This window comes from Heterodontus francisci, chromosome 3, assembly GCF_036365525.1.
Source record: "Heterodontus francisci isolate sHetFra1 chromosome 3, sHetFra1.hap1, whole genome shotgun sequence".
NCBI classification, from domain to species: Eukaryota; Metazoa; Chordata; class Chondrichthyes; order Heterodontiformes; family Heterodontidae; genus Heterodontus; species Heterodontus francisci.
In genome coordinates, this window is record NC_090373.1 from 11,282,431 (window position 1) to 11,298,472 (window position 16,042).

The window sequence follows — 16,042 nt, forward strand, 5'->3', positions numbered from 1 at the left end:
CAGATGGAATATAAAGTGGAAAAATGGGAGGTTATCCACTTTGGTACGAGGATCAGATGTGCAGAGTATTTCTTAAATGGTAAGAGATTAGAAAGTGTAGATGTACAAAGGGACCTGGGTGCCCTTGTCAATAAGTCACTGAAAGCTAACATTCAGGTGCAGAAGCAATTAAGAAGGCTAATGGTATGTTAGCCTTCATCGCAAGAGGATTTGAGTACAAGAGTAGTGAAGTCTTGCTTCAATTGGATAGAACCTTGATTAGACCGCACCTGGAGTAGTGTGTGCAATTTTGGTCCCCTTACCTTAGGAAGGATATTATTGCCGTAGAGGGAGTGCAACAAAGCTTCACCAGACTTGTTCCCGGGATGGCGGGACTGTCCTATTAAGAGAGATTGGGGAAACTGGACCTGTATTCTCTACAGTTTTGAAGAATGAGAGGTGATCTCATTGAAACCTGCAAAATACTTCAAGGGATAGACAGCTAAGATGTTTCCCCTGGTTGGGGAGTCTAGAACCAGGGGACACAATTTCAAAATAAGGGGGAAGCCACCTAGGACAGAGATGAGGAGAAATTTCTTTTCTCAGAGGGTTGTGAATTTTGGAATTCTCTACCCCAGAGGGCTGAGGAAGCTCAGTCACTGTGTATGTTTAAAGCAGAGACTGAAAGATTTCTAAATACGAATGACATAAGGGGGGATGAGAATAGTGTGGGGAAAAAGGCACTGAAGTGAAAGATCCGCCATGATCAGATTGAATGGCAGGGAAGGCTCGATGGGCTGAATGACCCGCTCCTGCTCCTATGTTGCTAAGACCACATCCCAAGGAACTTCAGCTCAGAATTATTGAGCTGGAGTCCAAGGTGAAATATTGTGGGGCATTAGGGAAGGAGAGAATTACCTGGGCACTTTCATCCAGAAGGTATGAGGTCATTTTTCAGCCGGCGCAGACACGATGAGCCACATGGCCTCTTTCTGTGCCTTAAACTCTCTATGATTCTACTCTGTTCTAAGGCAGTCATACCTTTTAGGTTAGGTAGAGGTATGGGACAGGAAGGTGTGACTATAAGTCAGGCAGACAAAGAAAAGCTGATCCGATTAGCTGATTGTACAAGGACTAGGGGACACTAATTTAAGGTTTTGGGCAAGACATATGGGGGCGGATGAGAGGAAGAACCTTTTTTACACAGCGAGTGGTAATGAATTCAGCAAAGGAGGACCAAGGGATTGATCAAGAAGGGGAAAATAGAGTGAGAGCAAGCTTGCGGGGAACATAAAAACTGACTGTAAAGGTTTCTATAGGTATGTGAAGAGAAAAAGATTGGTGAAGACAAATGTAGGTCCCTTACAGTCAAGAAACAGGGGAATTTATTATGGGGAACAAAGAAATGGCCGACCAACTAAATGCATATACTTTGGTTCTGTCTTCACAAAGGAGGATACAAATATCATACCAGAAAAGTTGGGGAACACAGGGTTTAGTGACAGGGAGGAACTGAAGGAAATCAGTACGAGTAGAGAAATGGTGTTGGGGAAATTGATGGGATTGAAGGCGGATAAATCCCCAGGGCCTGATGGTATGCATCCCAGAGTACTTAAGGAAGTGGCCCTAGAAATAGTGGATGCATTGGTGGTCATCTTCCAAGATTCTATAGATTCTGGAACAGTTCCTACAGATTGGAGGGTAGCAAATGTAACCCCACTATTTAAAAAGGGAGGTAGAGAGAAAACAGGGAATTATAGTCCAGTCAACCTGACGTCAGTAGTGCGGAAAATTCTAGAGTCCATTATCAAAGATTTTATAGCAGAGCACTTGGAGAACAGTGGTAGAATCGGACAGAGTCAGCATGGATTTACGAAAGGGAAATCATGCTTGACGAATCTACTAAAATTCTTCGAGGATGTAACTAGTAGAGTTGATGAGGGACAGCCAATGGATATGGTTTATTTGGACTTTCAGAAGGCTTTCAACAAAGTCCCACATTAGAGATTAGCATGTAAAATTAAAGCATGTGGGATTGGGGGTAGTGTATTGCGATGGACAGAAAATTGGTTGGCAGACAGGAAACAAAGAGTAGGAATAAACAGGTCTTTTTCCGAATGGCAGGCAGTGACTAGTAGGGTACCGCAGGGATCGGTGCTAGGACCCTAGCTATTCACAATATATATTAATGACTTAGATCAGGGAAATAACTAATATCTCCAAATTTGCAGATGACACAAATCTGGGTGGGAGGGTGAGTTGTGAGGAGGATGCAGAGAAGTTCAGGGTGATTTGGACAAGTTGAGTGAGTGGCCAAATGCATGGCAGATGCAGAATAATGTGGATAAATGTGAGGTAAAAAAGGCAAATGGTATGTTGGCCTTCATAGTGAGAGGATTCGAGTACAGGAGCAGAGATGTCTTGCGGCAATTATACCGGGCCTTGGTGAATCCACACCTGGAATATTGTGTGCAGTTTTGGTCTCTTTATCTGAGGAAGGATGTTCTTGCTAAAGAGGGAGTACAGCGAAGGTTTACCAGACTGATTCCTGGGATGGTGGGACTGACATATGAGGAGAGATTGAGTCGGTTAGGATTACACTGGCTGGAGTTCAGAAGAGTGAGGGGGGATCTCATAGAAACCTATAAAATTCTAACAGGACTTGACAGGGTAGATGTAGGAAGGATGTTCCCGATGGTGGGGGAGTCCAGAACCAGGAGTCATAGTCTAAGGATACGGGGTAAACCTTTCAGGACTGAGATGAGGAAAAATTTCTTCACCCAGAGAGTGGTGAGCCTGTGGAATTCGCTACCACAGAAAGCAGGTGAGGCCAAAATATTCTATGTTTTCAAGAAGGAGTTAGATATAGCTCTTGGGGCGAAAGGGATCAAAGTATATGGGGGGAAAGCGGGAACAGGTTACTGAGTTGGATGATCGGCCATGATCATAATGAATGGCGGAGCAGGCTCGAAGGGCCGAATGGCCTACTCCTGCTCCTATTTTCTATGTTTCTATGACCTGGAACTCGCTGCCTGTGATGGTGGTGGAAGCTGAGACGATCAATGATTTCCAAAGGAAATTGGATGGACACTTGAAGGAAACAAACTTCCTGGGCTATGGGGATGAAGCGGGGAATGGGACTGACTGAATTTCTCTAGAGAGCTGGCATGGACGTGAAGGGCTGAATGGCCCCCTTCTGTGCTGCTATGACTCTAGGTAAGAGGACCCCAGGTCCAGTGCTGGAGGAGCCTTGGCATTAACCAACAGGTACAAAGTTTTTGCTGCCTGGATGGATGAGCAAACTGACCCTGGCCGCATAGTACAGGACGCGTAAAGGAATGTGGTAGTGATGAGGGACGGTATAGTCAGGGGGATAGATACAATTCCAAAGGTTGTGTTGCATGCCTGGTGTCAGGGTTTAGGTCATCTCTTCATGACTGGAGAAGAACTTGGATTGAGAAGGGATTGATCCAGTCGTAATGGTCCACATAGGAACCAATGACATAGGTAGAACCAAATTTTGCTGGGAGAGTTTGAGGAGCTAGGGTCAAAATTAAAACCCAGAGCTACACAGGACTATTACATAAACCACACTCAAATTTGCAAAGGGACAAACAGATCAAAAGGTTAAATGTGTGGCTGAAAGAGTAGTGTGGGAGCCAGGAGTTTCGCTTTACGGTACACTGGCACCAGTACCAATGAAAGAGGGAGCTGTTTCTTTGGGATGATCTCCACTTAAAACTTGCTGAGACCAGTGCCCTGGCCAATTGAATAACTAGGGAAGTACAAAGGGCTGTCAAGTAATGAACTGGTGGTGGGAGCATTCAGTAAAGGGCAAATTCAAAAGTAGTAAAAGAAATGTCAAGGCTGGAGAACAGAGTAGCTATTGGGTAAAATTATACAGTGTGGGTCAGGAAGGGACAAAGAATTCAAAGGTAACAGGACATTAGAGACTAAGGTGATATCAGGTAAAAATAGAAAAAAATTCAAGATAAAGGCACTATATATCTGAATACATGAAGCATTCGCAACAAAATATAAGAATTGACAGCACAGATAGAAATAATTGGGTTTGATCTAATAGCCATTACAAAGACATGGTTGCAGAGTGACCAGGATTGGCAATTAAATATTCCAGTATACTTGACTTTTCGAAGAGAAATGGAAAAGGAGGGGAGGGGCTGTCACGATAAAGGATGGGACAGTGGAGAGAAAGGATCTTATCAGAAAATCTTGTTGCAGAACCTGTTTGTGTGAAGCTAAGAAACAACAAGGGGCATAAAACACCAGTGGGAGTAGTTTACAGGCCCCCTAACAGTCATTGAAGTGTTGGACAGAGTGTCAATCAGGAAATTAGAGGTGCATATAACATAGGTCATAGAGTAATCATGGGGAATTTAATCTTCATATAGATTGGGCAAGCCACATTTATAGCAACAGTGCGGTGATGAGTTCATGGAATGCAAGGTAGTTTTCTAGATCAGTATATCAAGGAACCAATTACAGAACAGGTTATTTTAGATTCAATATTGTGCAAAGCTAATTAATAACCTTGTAGTAAAGGAGCCTGTGGGAAGAGTTTGAGAGTACAAAGCTAGGAGCTTAAATCTGAATAATGCAAACTAAGTAGGTATGAGGGGCGAGTTGGCTAATTGGGATACTAGTTTAAAAGGTTTGACAGTAAATAAACATTTACAGAAACATAAAATGGCAAACATTTAAAGAATTAATTCATAATTCGTAACTAATATATGTTCCCTTAAGGAATAAAAACCTCATGAGAATGGTGATGCAACTGTGGCTAACAAGGAGTTAAAGGTAGTATTATATGAAAGGAAGAGGCTTATAATGGTGCCAAAAAGAGTAGTAAGGCTGAGGATCGGGAGGATTTTAGAATTCAGCAAAAGATGACCAAGATGTATTTTGGGAGGACAGACAAGGCAAGGGAATATACAATGGGTGGTAGGATCCTAGGAAGTACAAAGGGTCAGAAGGACCTTGGTGTACTTATCCATAGATCACGGAAGGCAGCAGCACAGGTAGATAAGGTGGTTACGAAGGCATATGGGATACTTGCCTTTATTAGCCGTGGCACAGAATATAAGAGCAGGGAGGTTATGATGGAGCTGTATAAAACACTAGTTAGGCCACAGCTGGACTACTGTGTACAGATCTGGTCGCCACACTATAGGAAGGATGTGATTGCACTGGAGAGGGTGCAGAGGAGATTCACCAGGATGTAGCCTGGGCTGCAGCATTTCAGCTATGAAGAGAGACTGGATAGGCTGGGGTTGTTTTGTGTAGACGGGATTTCAGAACAAGTTTTTTCGCCCAGAGGGTGGTTGGAATCTGGAACACACTGCTTGAAGGGGTGGTAGAGGCAGGAACCTTCACAACATTCAAGAAGTATTTAGATGAGTACTTGAAATGGCATAGCATACAAGGCTACGGGCCAAGTGCTGGAAAATGGGATTAGGATAGGTGCTTGATGGCTGGCACGAACACGGTAGGCCAAAGGGACTGTTTCTGTGCGGTATAACTCTATGGGCTGAATTTTACGTCGCCCCAGCAGGTTGGATGGTGGGGTGGGAAATGGCCCGCCCACCCGAGGCCAATCAAGGCCCTTAAGCGGCAAATTAACGGCCACTTTTATTTTACCCGTGGCAAGCGGGCGTGCTGGGGCCGCACAGCAATAGCTGCTGGGCTTTCTGCGCCCCGGGGGTGGGGGGCCATGGCAGTTGGGCACAGGATGACCACCCCCCCCCCCCAAAACAACCACTCCAGCCTCACCAGGGAAGGACCAATCCCCCTGGTGAGGCAAGCCCAACTTACCTCATCTCCATGCTCCACGGCATCGGCTGGCTGCAGTCCCAGCAGTGGCCACCGCTCCCGGTGGCGCTGCTGGGACATGGCCGGCAGCTCACTGAGGAGGGACCTCTTCCCTCAAGCGGGTGGAATTCACGCCTTAGGAGAATTAAAGCCCGGGGATCCGTAAACTACAGGACGGATCCCCGGGCTAGGCAGAAGCTGGTTCGCCACCGATCTTTACGTTGGTGGTGAATTCCCGTCCGCATCAGGTAAAATCCAGCCTTATGATTCTAAGAAATTGATAAAGAAAAAGAGAATACAAGAGTAAACAAGCAAGACATCAAAAAAAATTGTAAAAGATTTTATAGGTATGTAAAATGAATGAGATTCGCGAAGGTACACATGTGCCCATTGGAACATAGGCAGGAGAGATCATAATGGGGAATAAGGAGATGACAGAAACATTGAACAAATACTCTGTGTCTGTCTTCATTGCCGAAGGCACAAAAAACATTCTGGAAATAATGAGGAACATAGAAACATAGAAAATAGGAGCAAGAGTAGGCCATTCAGCCCTTCGAGCCTGCTCCGCCATTCATTATGATCATGGCTGATCATCCAACGCAGTAGCCTGTTCCCACTTACACCACATACCCTTTGATCCCTTTAGACCCAAGAGCTATAGCTAATTTCTTCTTGAAAACATCCAATGTTTTGGCCTCACCTGCTTTCTGTTGGTAGCGAATTCCACAGGCTCACCACTCTCTGGGTGAAGAAATTTCTCCTCATCTCAGTCCTGAAAGGTTTACCCCGTATCCTTAGACTATGACCCCTGGTTCTGGACGCCCGCACCATCGGGAACATCCTTACTGCATCTACCCTGTCAAGTCCTGTTAGAATTTTACAGTTTTCTATGAGGTACCCACTCACTCTTCTGAACTCCAGCGAATATAATCCTAACCGACTCAATCTCTCCTCTTACGTCAGTACCCCACATCGCAGCAATCAGTCTGGTAAACCTTCGCTGCACTCCCTCTATAGCAAGAACATCCTTCCTCAGATAAGGAGACCAAAACTGCACACAATATTCCAGGTGTGGCCTCACCAAGGCCATGTATAATTGCGGCAAGGCATCCCTGCTTCTGTACTCAAATCCTCTTGCTATGAAGGCCAACATACCATTTGCCTTTTTTACCGCCTGTTGCACCTGCATGCTTACCTTCAGTGACTGGTATACGAGAACACCCAGGTCTCGCTGCATATACCCCTCTCTCAGTTTATAGCCGTTCAGATAATAATCTGCCTTCCTGTTTTTGCTGCCAAAGCGGATAGCTCACATTTATCCACATTATGCTGCATCTGCCATGCATTAGCCCACTCACTCAACTTGTCCAAGTCACCCTGAAGCCTCTCTGCATCCTCCTCACAGCTCACCCTCCCACCCAGTTTTGTGTCATCTGCAAATTTGGAGATATTACATTTCGTTCCCTCATCTAAATCATTAATGTATATTGTGTCCTAGCACCGATCCCTGCAGTACCCCACTAGTCACTGCCTGCCATTCGGAAAAAGACCCCTTTAACCCTACTCTTTGCTTCCTGTCCGCCAACCAATTTCCTATCGATCGCAATACACTACCCCCACTCCCATGCACTTTAATTTTACACACTAATCTCTTATGTGGGACTTTGTTGAAAGTCTTCTGAAAACCAAATAAACCACATCCACTGGCTCCCCTCTTCAACTCTACTAGTTACATCCTCGAAGAATTCTAGTAGATTTGTCAAGCATGATTTCCCTTTCGTAAATCCATGCTGACTCTGCCCGATTCTACCACTGTTCTCCAAGTGCTCTGCTATAAATCTTTGATAATGGACTCTAGAATTTTCCCCACTACCGACGTCAGGCTGACTGGTCTATAATTCCCTGCTTTCTCTCTACCTCCCTTTTTAAATAGTGGGGTTACATTAGCTACCCTCCAATCTGTAGGAACTGTTCCAGAATCTATAGAATCTTGGAAGATGACCATCAATGCATCCACTATTTCTGGGGCCATTTCCTTAAGTACTCTGGGATGCATACCATCAGGCCCTCGGGATTTATCGGCCTTTAACCCCATCAATTTCCCCAACACCATTTCTCTACTAATACTGATTTCCTTCGGTTCCTCTCTCTCACTAAGCCCTGGATCTAAGGAGAATGAGGAACTTAAAGAAATTAGTATTAGTAAAGAAATAATACTGGACAAATTTACGAGACTAAAATTTGACAAATCCCCCGAGCCTGATGACCTATATCCTAGGGTTTTAAAAGTAGTTAGATATAGTGGGTGCCTGTGGATTGGAAGGTAGTAAACATAACCCTGTTATTCAAGAAAGAAGGGAGAGAGAAAAAAAGGGAATTACAGCCATTTAGCCTAATATTAGTAGGGAAAATGCCAAAATCTATTATTAGGGATGTGGCAACAAAGCACTTCGAAAATTATAAGATCGTACAGAGTCAACACGGATTTATGAAAAGGAAACAATTTTAGACAAATTTGTGAGGGCTTTTGCAAGTTGTAATTAGCAGTGAATGTAGCGTATTTGGAAAGCATTCGGTGAGGTGCCACAGGGTATTACACAAAATTAGGGCTCATGGAATTGGGGGTGATATATTAGCATGCATTGAGGATTGGTTAATGGACAGAATACAGACAGTAGAAATAAACGGGTCATTTTCAGGTTGGCAGGCTGTAACTGGTGGGGAACTGCAAGGATCAGTGCCTGGCCTTCAACTATTTACAATCTATATCAATGACTCAGACGAGGGGACTAAGTGTAATACTTCCAAGTTCGCTGACGATACAAAATTAGGTGGAAAGTAATCTGTGAGGAGGACACAAAGAGGTTGCAAAGGGATATAGAAAGATTAGAGTGAGTAGGCAAGAACAGGGAAGATGGAATATAATGTGCAAAAATGTGATGTTATCCACTTTGGTAGGAAAAATAAAAATGCAGATTTTTAAATGGTGAGAGATTGGGAAATGTTGGGATTCAGGATGACCTCGCTGTCCTTGTACACGAATCACAGAACGTTAACAGCAGGTACGCAAGCAATTAGGAAAGCAAATTGTATGTTTGTCTTTTATCACGAAGGGATTGGAGTATAAGAATAAACAAGTCTTGCTACAATTATTTAGGGCCTTGGTGAGACCGCACCTGGAGTACTGTGTTTTGATCTCCTTACCTGAGGAAGGATAAACATGCCTTACAGAACAAAAGTTCACTTTTTGGGAAACGAACAGGGGACTGGAACTAACTGGATAGCTCTGTCAAAGAGCCAGAACAGGCATGATAGAGAAAAGAAAGGGGACATTCAGCTCAAGATTTTTTCAGAAGGCCCATTACCATCTTCTCTGGGCAATAAATGCTATCTCACCAGTGTTGCCCACATCCAAAGAACAAATAAGAAAGACACTGAATTCAAGGAACACTTTGGATGAAAATTGGTTTAAAAAGCTTTATACTGCAAGAATTTCTCATGAACCTGATATGAACAATATTGATCACTGTACTGAGGGTATTCTCCAAATGGAGACAGAGAGATAGAGGAGCAAATCTGCAGGGAAATCAAAGATCATTGCAAAAACTATACAGTGGTGATACTGGGGGTCCTTAATTAACCATATATTGATTGGGATAGTATTTGAGTAAAGGGTAAAGAGGAGGGTGGAATTTCTGACAAATATTCAGGAGAATTTCCTTGATCGGTATGTGCTCAGTCCATCTAAGAAAGAGGCATTGCTAGATCTGCTGCTGGGGAATGAGGTGGGCCATTTGTCTTTTTTTAAAAAATTCTTTCATGGGATGTAAGCCTTGCTGACAAGGCCATCATTTGTTGCCCATTCTAATTGCCCTTGACAACTGAGTGTCTTGCTAGACCATTTCAGTGAGCAGTTAAGAGTCAACCACATTGCTGTGGGTCTGGAGTAACATGTAGGCCAGACCAGGTCAGGACGGCAGATTTCCTTCCCTAAAAGACATTAGTGAACCAGATGGGTTTTTACGACAATCGATGATAGTTTCACAGCACTATTACTGAGACGAGCTTTCAATTCCAGATTTTTTTTTGGCCTGAGCTTCTGGATTACTAGTTCAGTGACATTACCACTCCGCCACCGTCTCCCCATTTTACCCTGGCTAGGTCCCTTCTCATCCCATTGAAAGCAGCCCTCTTCCAAATGAGATGTTTTACTTTAGATTTTTTCTTGCTCTTCTCCATTACTAGTCTAAACCTTATGATACAATGATCACTCTTACTCAAGTGTTCCCCCGCAGGGCGATGGGGATAGAGCGGGAGAACAAGACTGACTGGGCTGATCTGCAGAGAGCTGGCACAGACTCAATGGACTGAATGGCCTCCCACTGTACCATAAATGATGACTTCATGACTCTATAACTTGCTTTTTTCAGGCTTTATGCAGTGACAAAATTTATTCATTTCCCACGGATTATTCCTTTTTAATCAGAAGGTATTTGGCAAACACATCTTCCCCTCCCCTCCCCTGTCAGCATTCTAAAGGGATGGTTACCTCCACTCCTCCATCACTCCCAACACCTCTTCCCTTTCCCATGGCACCTTCCCATGCAATTGCAGAAGGTGTAATACCTGCCCTTTTACCTCCTTTCTTCTCACTATCCAAGGCCCCAAACACTCCTTCCAGGTAAAGCAGCAATTTATTTGTACTTCTTTCAATTTAGTATACTGTATTCACTGCTCACAGTGCGGTCTCCTCTATATTGGGGAGACCAAACGCAGATTGGGTGACTGCTTCGCAGAACACCTCCGCTCGGTCAGCAAGCATGATCCTGAGCTTTCGGTTGCTTGCCATTTTAATTCTCCACCTTGTTGCCATGCCCACATTTCTCTCCTCGGACTGCTGCAGTGCTCCAGTGAACATCAACGTAAGCTCAAGGAGCAGCAGCACATTTTCCGATTAGGTACAGCACAGCCATCTGGACTCAATATAGAGTTCAATAATTTCAGACCATGAGCCCCATTATTTCTTGTTTGTTTGTTTATTTATTTATTATTTATTTCTTAACCATGTGCTAGTCTTAAACTTATTTTTCATGTTTTTGCTTTTGTACAGACCTGCCATTATTCTGCCATTCGCACTCTCTCTGGACTTATGCTTTGTCTTTCGCTACAACTATTCAGCACTCCATTTGCATTCTGTTCCATAACATCTGTCATTTAACCTCTCCCCCCTCCATTCTATTGCAGTCCTTCCTTCTTGCTCTACGTCCCCCCTCCCACTTGCTCAAAGACTGTTACATTTCTAACTTTTGCCAGTGCTGATGAAAGGTCACTGACCTGAAACGTTAACTGTTTCTCTCCACAGGCGGCACAGTGGTTAGCACTGCAGCCTCACAGCTCCAGGCGACCCAGGTTCGGTTCTGGGTACTGCCTGTGCGGAGTTTGCAAGTTCTCCCTGTGACCATGTGGATTTCTGCCAGGTGCTCCGGTTTCCTCCCACAACCAAAGACTTGCAGGTTGATAGGTAAATTGGCCATTGTAAATTGCCCCTAGTGTAGCTAGGTGGTAGGAGAATTGAGGGAAGGTGGGGATGTGGTAGGAAATATGGGATTAATGTAGGATTAGTATAAATGGGTGGTTGATGGTCGGCACAGACTTGGTGGGCCGAAGGGCCTGTTTCAGTGCTGTATCTCTCTATGACTCCACAGATGCTGCCAGATCTGCTGAGTATTTCCAGTACTTTCTGTTCTCATTAATAAATATAAACTTACTGTAACATTTAGTATTAATAGACTAACAGTTAACATAATTTAGAACAATACAATTGAAGTATACTGCATTGTTTCTGCATCATTGACAGTTTATTTCTAAAGACCCACCTTAGTAGAGGCTGGTGCAGTGCAACCAAGGAAGCATGTATAGTAATCGATACAACAGAGAGATGGAAGTAATCAAACATAACATTGACATGGTGATGAAGTCCTCGATGTAAACTAAAGTGCAGCTTCAATGTCCGACTACTAATCAGTTGTAGAGAATTTGGGTCATCAAATCTGGAATGAAACATTTTTTTTTTTAAATCAACCTTAGAATAAATACGAGTAGTTACTGACTTAACATACAGACCAATTTAAAAAGGAGAAAGAAAACCTGGCTTTTTCGGTGAGCGGGGGAATGGGGTACTTTCCATATAAAAGTACCTCCCCCATTTGTAATAAAGAAAATGTGTCTCCTTACTTCAATTTAACAACTCACTTTGCCTTGCACTGAGAGCCAGCATTTCAGGTTTCCATTTAGATCTGGATGAAATTCAGTATTAGAGTTCATGACACAATGAAGCATTTGCTCAGTCAAACATCACAGAATCCCAATTCCTGGGTTCCTCATTCTGTGTTAGGGAAGTACTGCAGGAATCAGCAAGTTGCTTGCCCTTTTGATTATTTCACGGATGCTGAGTACACAGCAAATGTAGTTAATTAAAGAGTCTTGGCCAGGGAAAGCTACATATGAGGATGGAACAGAATGAAATATATGCTTTACTTAAGGAATAAACCAGCTAAATTTGCTAAAAAGTGCATAAAAGACCTTAAGCATATGCAAAGTCACTAGAAATATTGGTACAACCATTATGTCTAGAGAGTACAGACCAAAGAATGGCGAGATGAAACAAACCGCAGTCCCACTAAAAAAAGTCCACACATGGCACTGGCAAAAGTAAAAAGGTAAATTATGTGCCATACTTTCTGGCCATACAAACATTGGGTTTACTATTAAAGCCGCAAATTGCCTGTGAGGAGGTGGCAAGGTGTCACATCCATCCTAGAAGAGAACAACATGGTTGAGCTTCTGGCAGAGAGCAAAGAGAACCTTTCAGTGAAGGGAATTCCTAAGAAATAAAACTATAAACTCCTTTAGATTACCAGAAAATGACTGATCAATTGGATGGAAGCTTCTGCACATTCAATTCTTACCTATGAGGATGCCTCTGCACTTGATACTGTACAATTTTCAAATTGGCAGGAAGTTATTGGCAAGTGCTGTTAAACATTGAGATGACTATCTTGTCCATACTTCAGATGTATTTTTCACTTAAATAATGAACAGTTAACTCTCGCAGCTGGAAAAAAAATTACAGCTGTACACACAAGGTCACTGCATGGATGAGAAGAAATACACAAAGTGGAAGTGCTTTTTTAAATGTTGATAAAGTCTCTGTGCATTGACCTAGCTTTTGCTAACCACAGTTCTATCCAACATTTCCACAGGGCCATATCCAACTGCGACACTGGATTCGTCAAAGTTTTCCTGTCGCCTTTCTCTCTCGATCCAATTGTTCTGTACCTGATTTGAAATCGAACTTACCCACTAATTGACGCTGCTTCTCACTCCTTATTAGTTAACGAGATACACTGTTGGTCCCATTGTTCACTAAGGTCCCAGATGCCCGACTGCCTTTTCATGCCATTATCAGTTCCAGCAACTTGTTAGGCAAAACGTTTAACTAACCAGGCATAGTGAGGTGTCCTGCTCCAGAAGTTTCAGCCTAATATCTCTAGAAATGTTAGTTGCAAAGCTGAAACAGCATCTAAATTCTTCTCCCAATCATCTTCAACTAATTCAGTAACCCTCCCTCCATAAAGGTCACAAGTGGAACTGGTCCATTTACAACTTAGTGTTCAAATCCTGCCACAACTCCTTTTTCATTCATTTGTGGGATGTGGGTGTCGCTGGCTCGGCCAGCATTTACTGCTCATTCCCAATTGCCATTTCAGAGGGTATTTTAAGAGTCAACCACTTTGCTGAGAGTCTGGAGTCACATGTAGGCCAGAAGCTACAGGGACAGCAGAATTCCTTCCCTAAAGGACATTCGTGAACCAGATGGATTTTTACAACAATCAACAATGGTTTCATGATCACCATTAGACAAGCTTTTTAATTCCCAGATTAATTGAATTCAAATTTCACCGTGTGCCATGGTGAGATTCGAACCCATGTCCCCAGAGCAGTAGCCTGGGTCTGAGTTATTAGTCTAGTGACATTACCACTGGGCCACAGCCTCCCCCCAACTTCCCTGGTAATGAAGTAGCTCTTTCCAGCTTACAACAGTGGGTTAACAAGCGCAGGGAACACTTAAAGAACCAACTGCCAGATAATGATCATATCCTCTTCCTTAACCCTTCATCAGCACCATCATACCAATAATACTTTAGGGATCAACATTGCAGAGAAGCTCAACACTTTGGCTACGAGAGCATGACAGAGTCTGGGTACTCTGCAACAAATGGCTCAACTCCTGACCCTCAAAACTTCTCTAGCATCATCTTAGGCCGGGACCCTGATGGAATATTCACCAGTGAAGAAGCTCGAAATCATGCAAGAAAAAGCAGTCTGTTTGACCATCATCTACTTACTGGACTGAATATTCAACCACTTTCACTACTGGTGCACTAAAGGATTTATTGCAACATTACACCGAGCTTCCTTGAACAGCTACCTACGAACCTAGGAGAAGAAAGAAGTAGGCCATTTGGCCCCTCGAGCCTGCTCCGCCATTCAATAAGATCATGGCTATCTGTTTGTGTTTCGAATTCCACACTCAAATCTACCCCAATAACCTTTGATTCCCTTGGCTAACTAAGAATCTACCTACCTCTGCCTTAAAAATATTCAATGACCCTGCCTCCACCACCTTCTGAGGCAGAGAGTTCCAAAGTCGCACAACAATCTGAGAGAAAAAATTTCTCCTCATCTCTGTCCTAAAAGGGCGACCCCTAATTTTAAAACAGTGCCCCCTAGTTCTGGACTCACCCAAGAGGAAACATCCTTTCCACATCCACTTTGTCAAGACCGTTCAGGATCTTATATACTTCAATCAAGTCTCCCCTCACTCTTCTGAACTCCAGTAAAAACAAACCCAGTCTGTCCAACCTTTCCTCAGAAGACAACCCGTTCATTACAGGTATCAATCTTGTAAACTTCCTCTGAACCACCTCCAATGCATTTACAGCCTTCCTTAAATAAGGAGAACAAAACTGCGCGCAGCATTCCAGATGTGCTCTCACCAATGCCCTGTATAACTGAAGCATAACATCCTTACTTTTATTTTCAATTCCTCTTGTAATAAAGGATAGCATTCCATTAGCCTTCTTTATTACTTGCTGTACCTACATACTAACTTTTTGTGACTCATGCACTAGAACACCTAGATCCCTCTGCACCTCGGAATTTTGCAGTCGTTCTTCGTTTAAGTAATACTCTGCTTTTTTATTCTTCCTGCCAAAGTGAACAACTTCACATTTTTCCACATTATACACCATCTGCCAGATTTTTGCCCACTCACTCAACCCCTATCTATACTCATCACAGCATACTTTCCTACCTATCTTTGTCATCTGCAAATTTAGCTACCATGCTATCGCTGCCCTCATCTAAGTCATTGATATAAATTGTAAAAGGTTGAGTCCCCATCACAGACCCCTGTGGGACTCCACTCATCACATCCTGCCAATCAGAAAAGGATCCATTTATGCATATTCTGTTTTCTGCCAGCCAGCCAATCTTCTATCCATGCTAATATGTTCCCCCCTACACCATGAGCTCCTACTTTGTGCAATAACCTTTTATGTGGCACCTTGTCAAATGTCTTCTGGAAATCCAAGTACAGTATGTCAACGGGCTCCCCTTTATCCACTGTGCATGTTACTCCTTCAAAGAACTCCAATAAATTAGTTAAACATGATTTCCCTTTCACAAAACTATGCTGACTATTCCGATTACCTTGAGTTTTACAAAGTGCCCAGCTATAGCCTCCTTAATGATCGATTCTAACACCTTCCCCATGACAGACGTAATGCTAACTGGCCTATGGTTACCAGTTTTCTGCCTCCCCCCACCCCCCCCCACTTCTTGAATAGAGGGGTTATATTTGCCACTTTCCAGTCTGATGGAACCTTTCCAGAATTGAGCAAATTTTGAAAAATTAACACCAACACATCTACTACCTCATTAGCCACTTCTTTTAAGACCCCAGGATGAAGACCATCAGAACCTAGGGACTTGTCAGCCCGCAGTTCCATCAGTTTGCTCAGTACTACTTCCCTGGTGATTGCAATTTCACTAAGTTCCTCTCTTCCTTCCACCTCCTGATTTACAGCTATTACTACAATGTTTTTTGTATCCTCAATAGTGCAGACAGAAGCAAAATATTTGTTCATTTCATCCACCATTCCCTTAT

General features: G+C 43.3%; 1 protein-coding gene across 8 annotated transcripts in view; it reads right to left on the minus strand.

Annotated features, from left to right (window-relative positions):
- The window catches only part of fam135a (family with sequence similarity 135 member A), a 319,597-nt gene that overhangs the window by 156,754 nt on the left and 146,801 nt on the right, over positions 1–16,042 (minus strand). For all 8 annotated transcript variants that reach the window (XR_010970367.1, XM_068020133.1, XM_068020127.1 and 5 more), the window contains one exon: positions 11,688–11,861. Coding sequence is in view for 7 of the 8 variants with exons in the window: in XM_068020133.1 (XP_067876234.1) it covers positions 11,688–11,861 (174 nt within the window). In the remaining variant the exon portion in view is untranslated. The remainder of the gene's footprint in view (positions 1–11,687; positions 11,862–16,042) is intronic.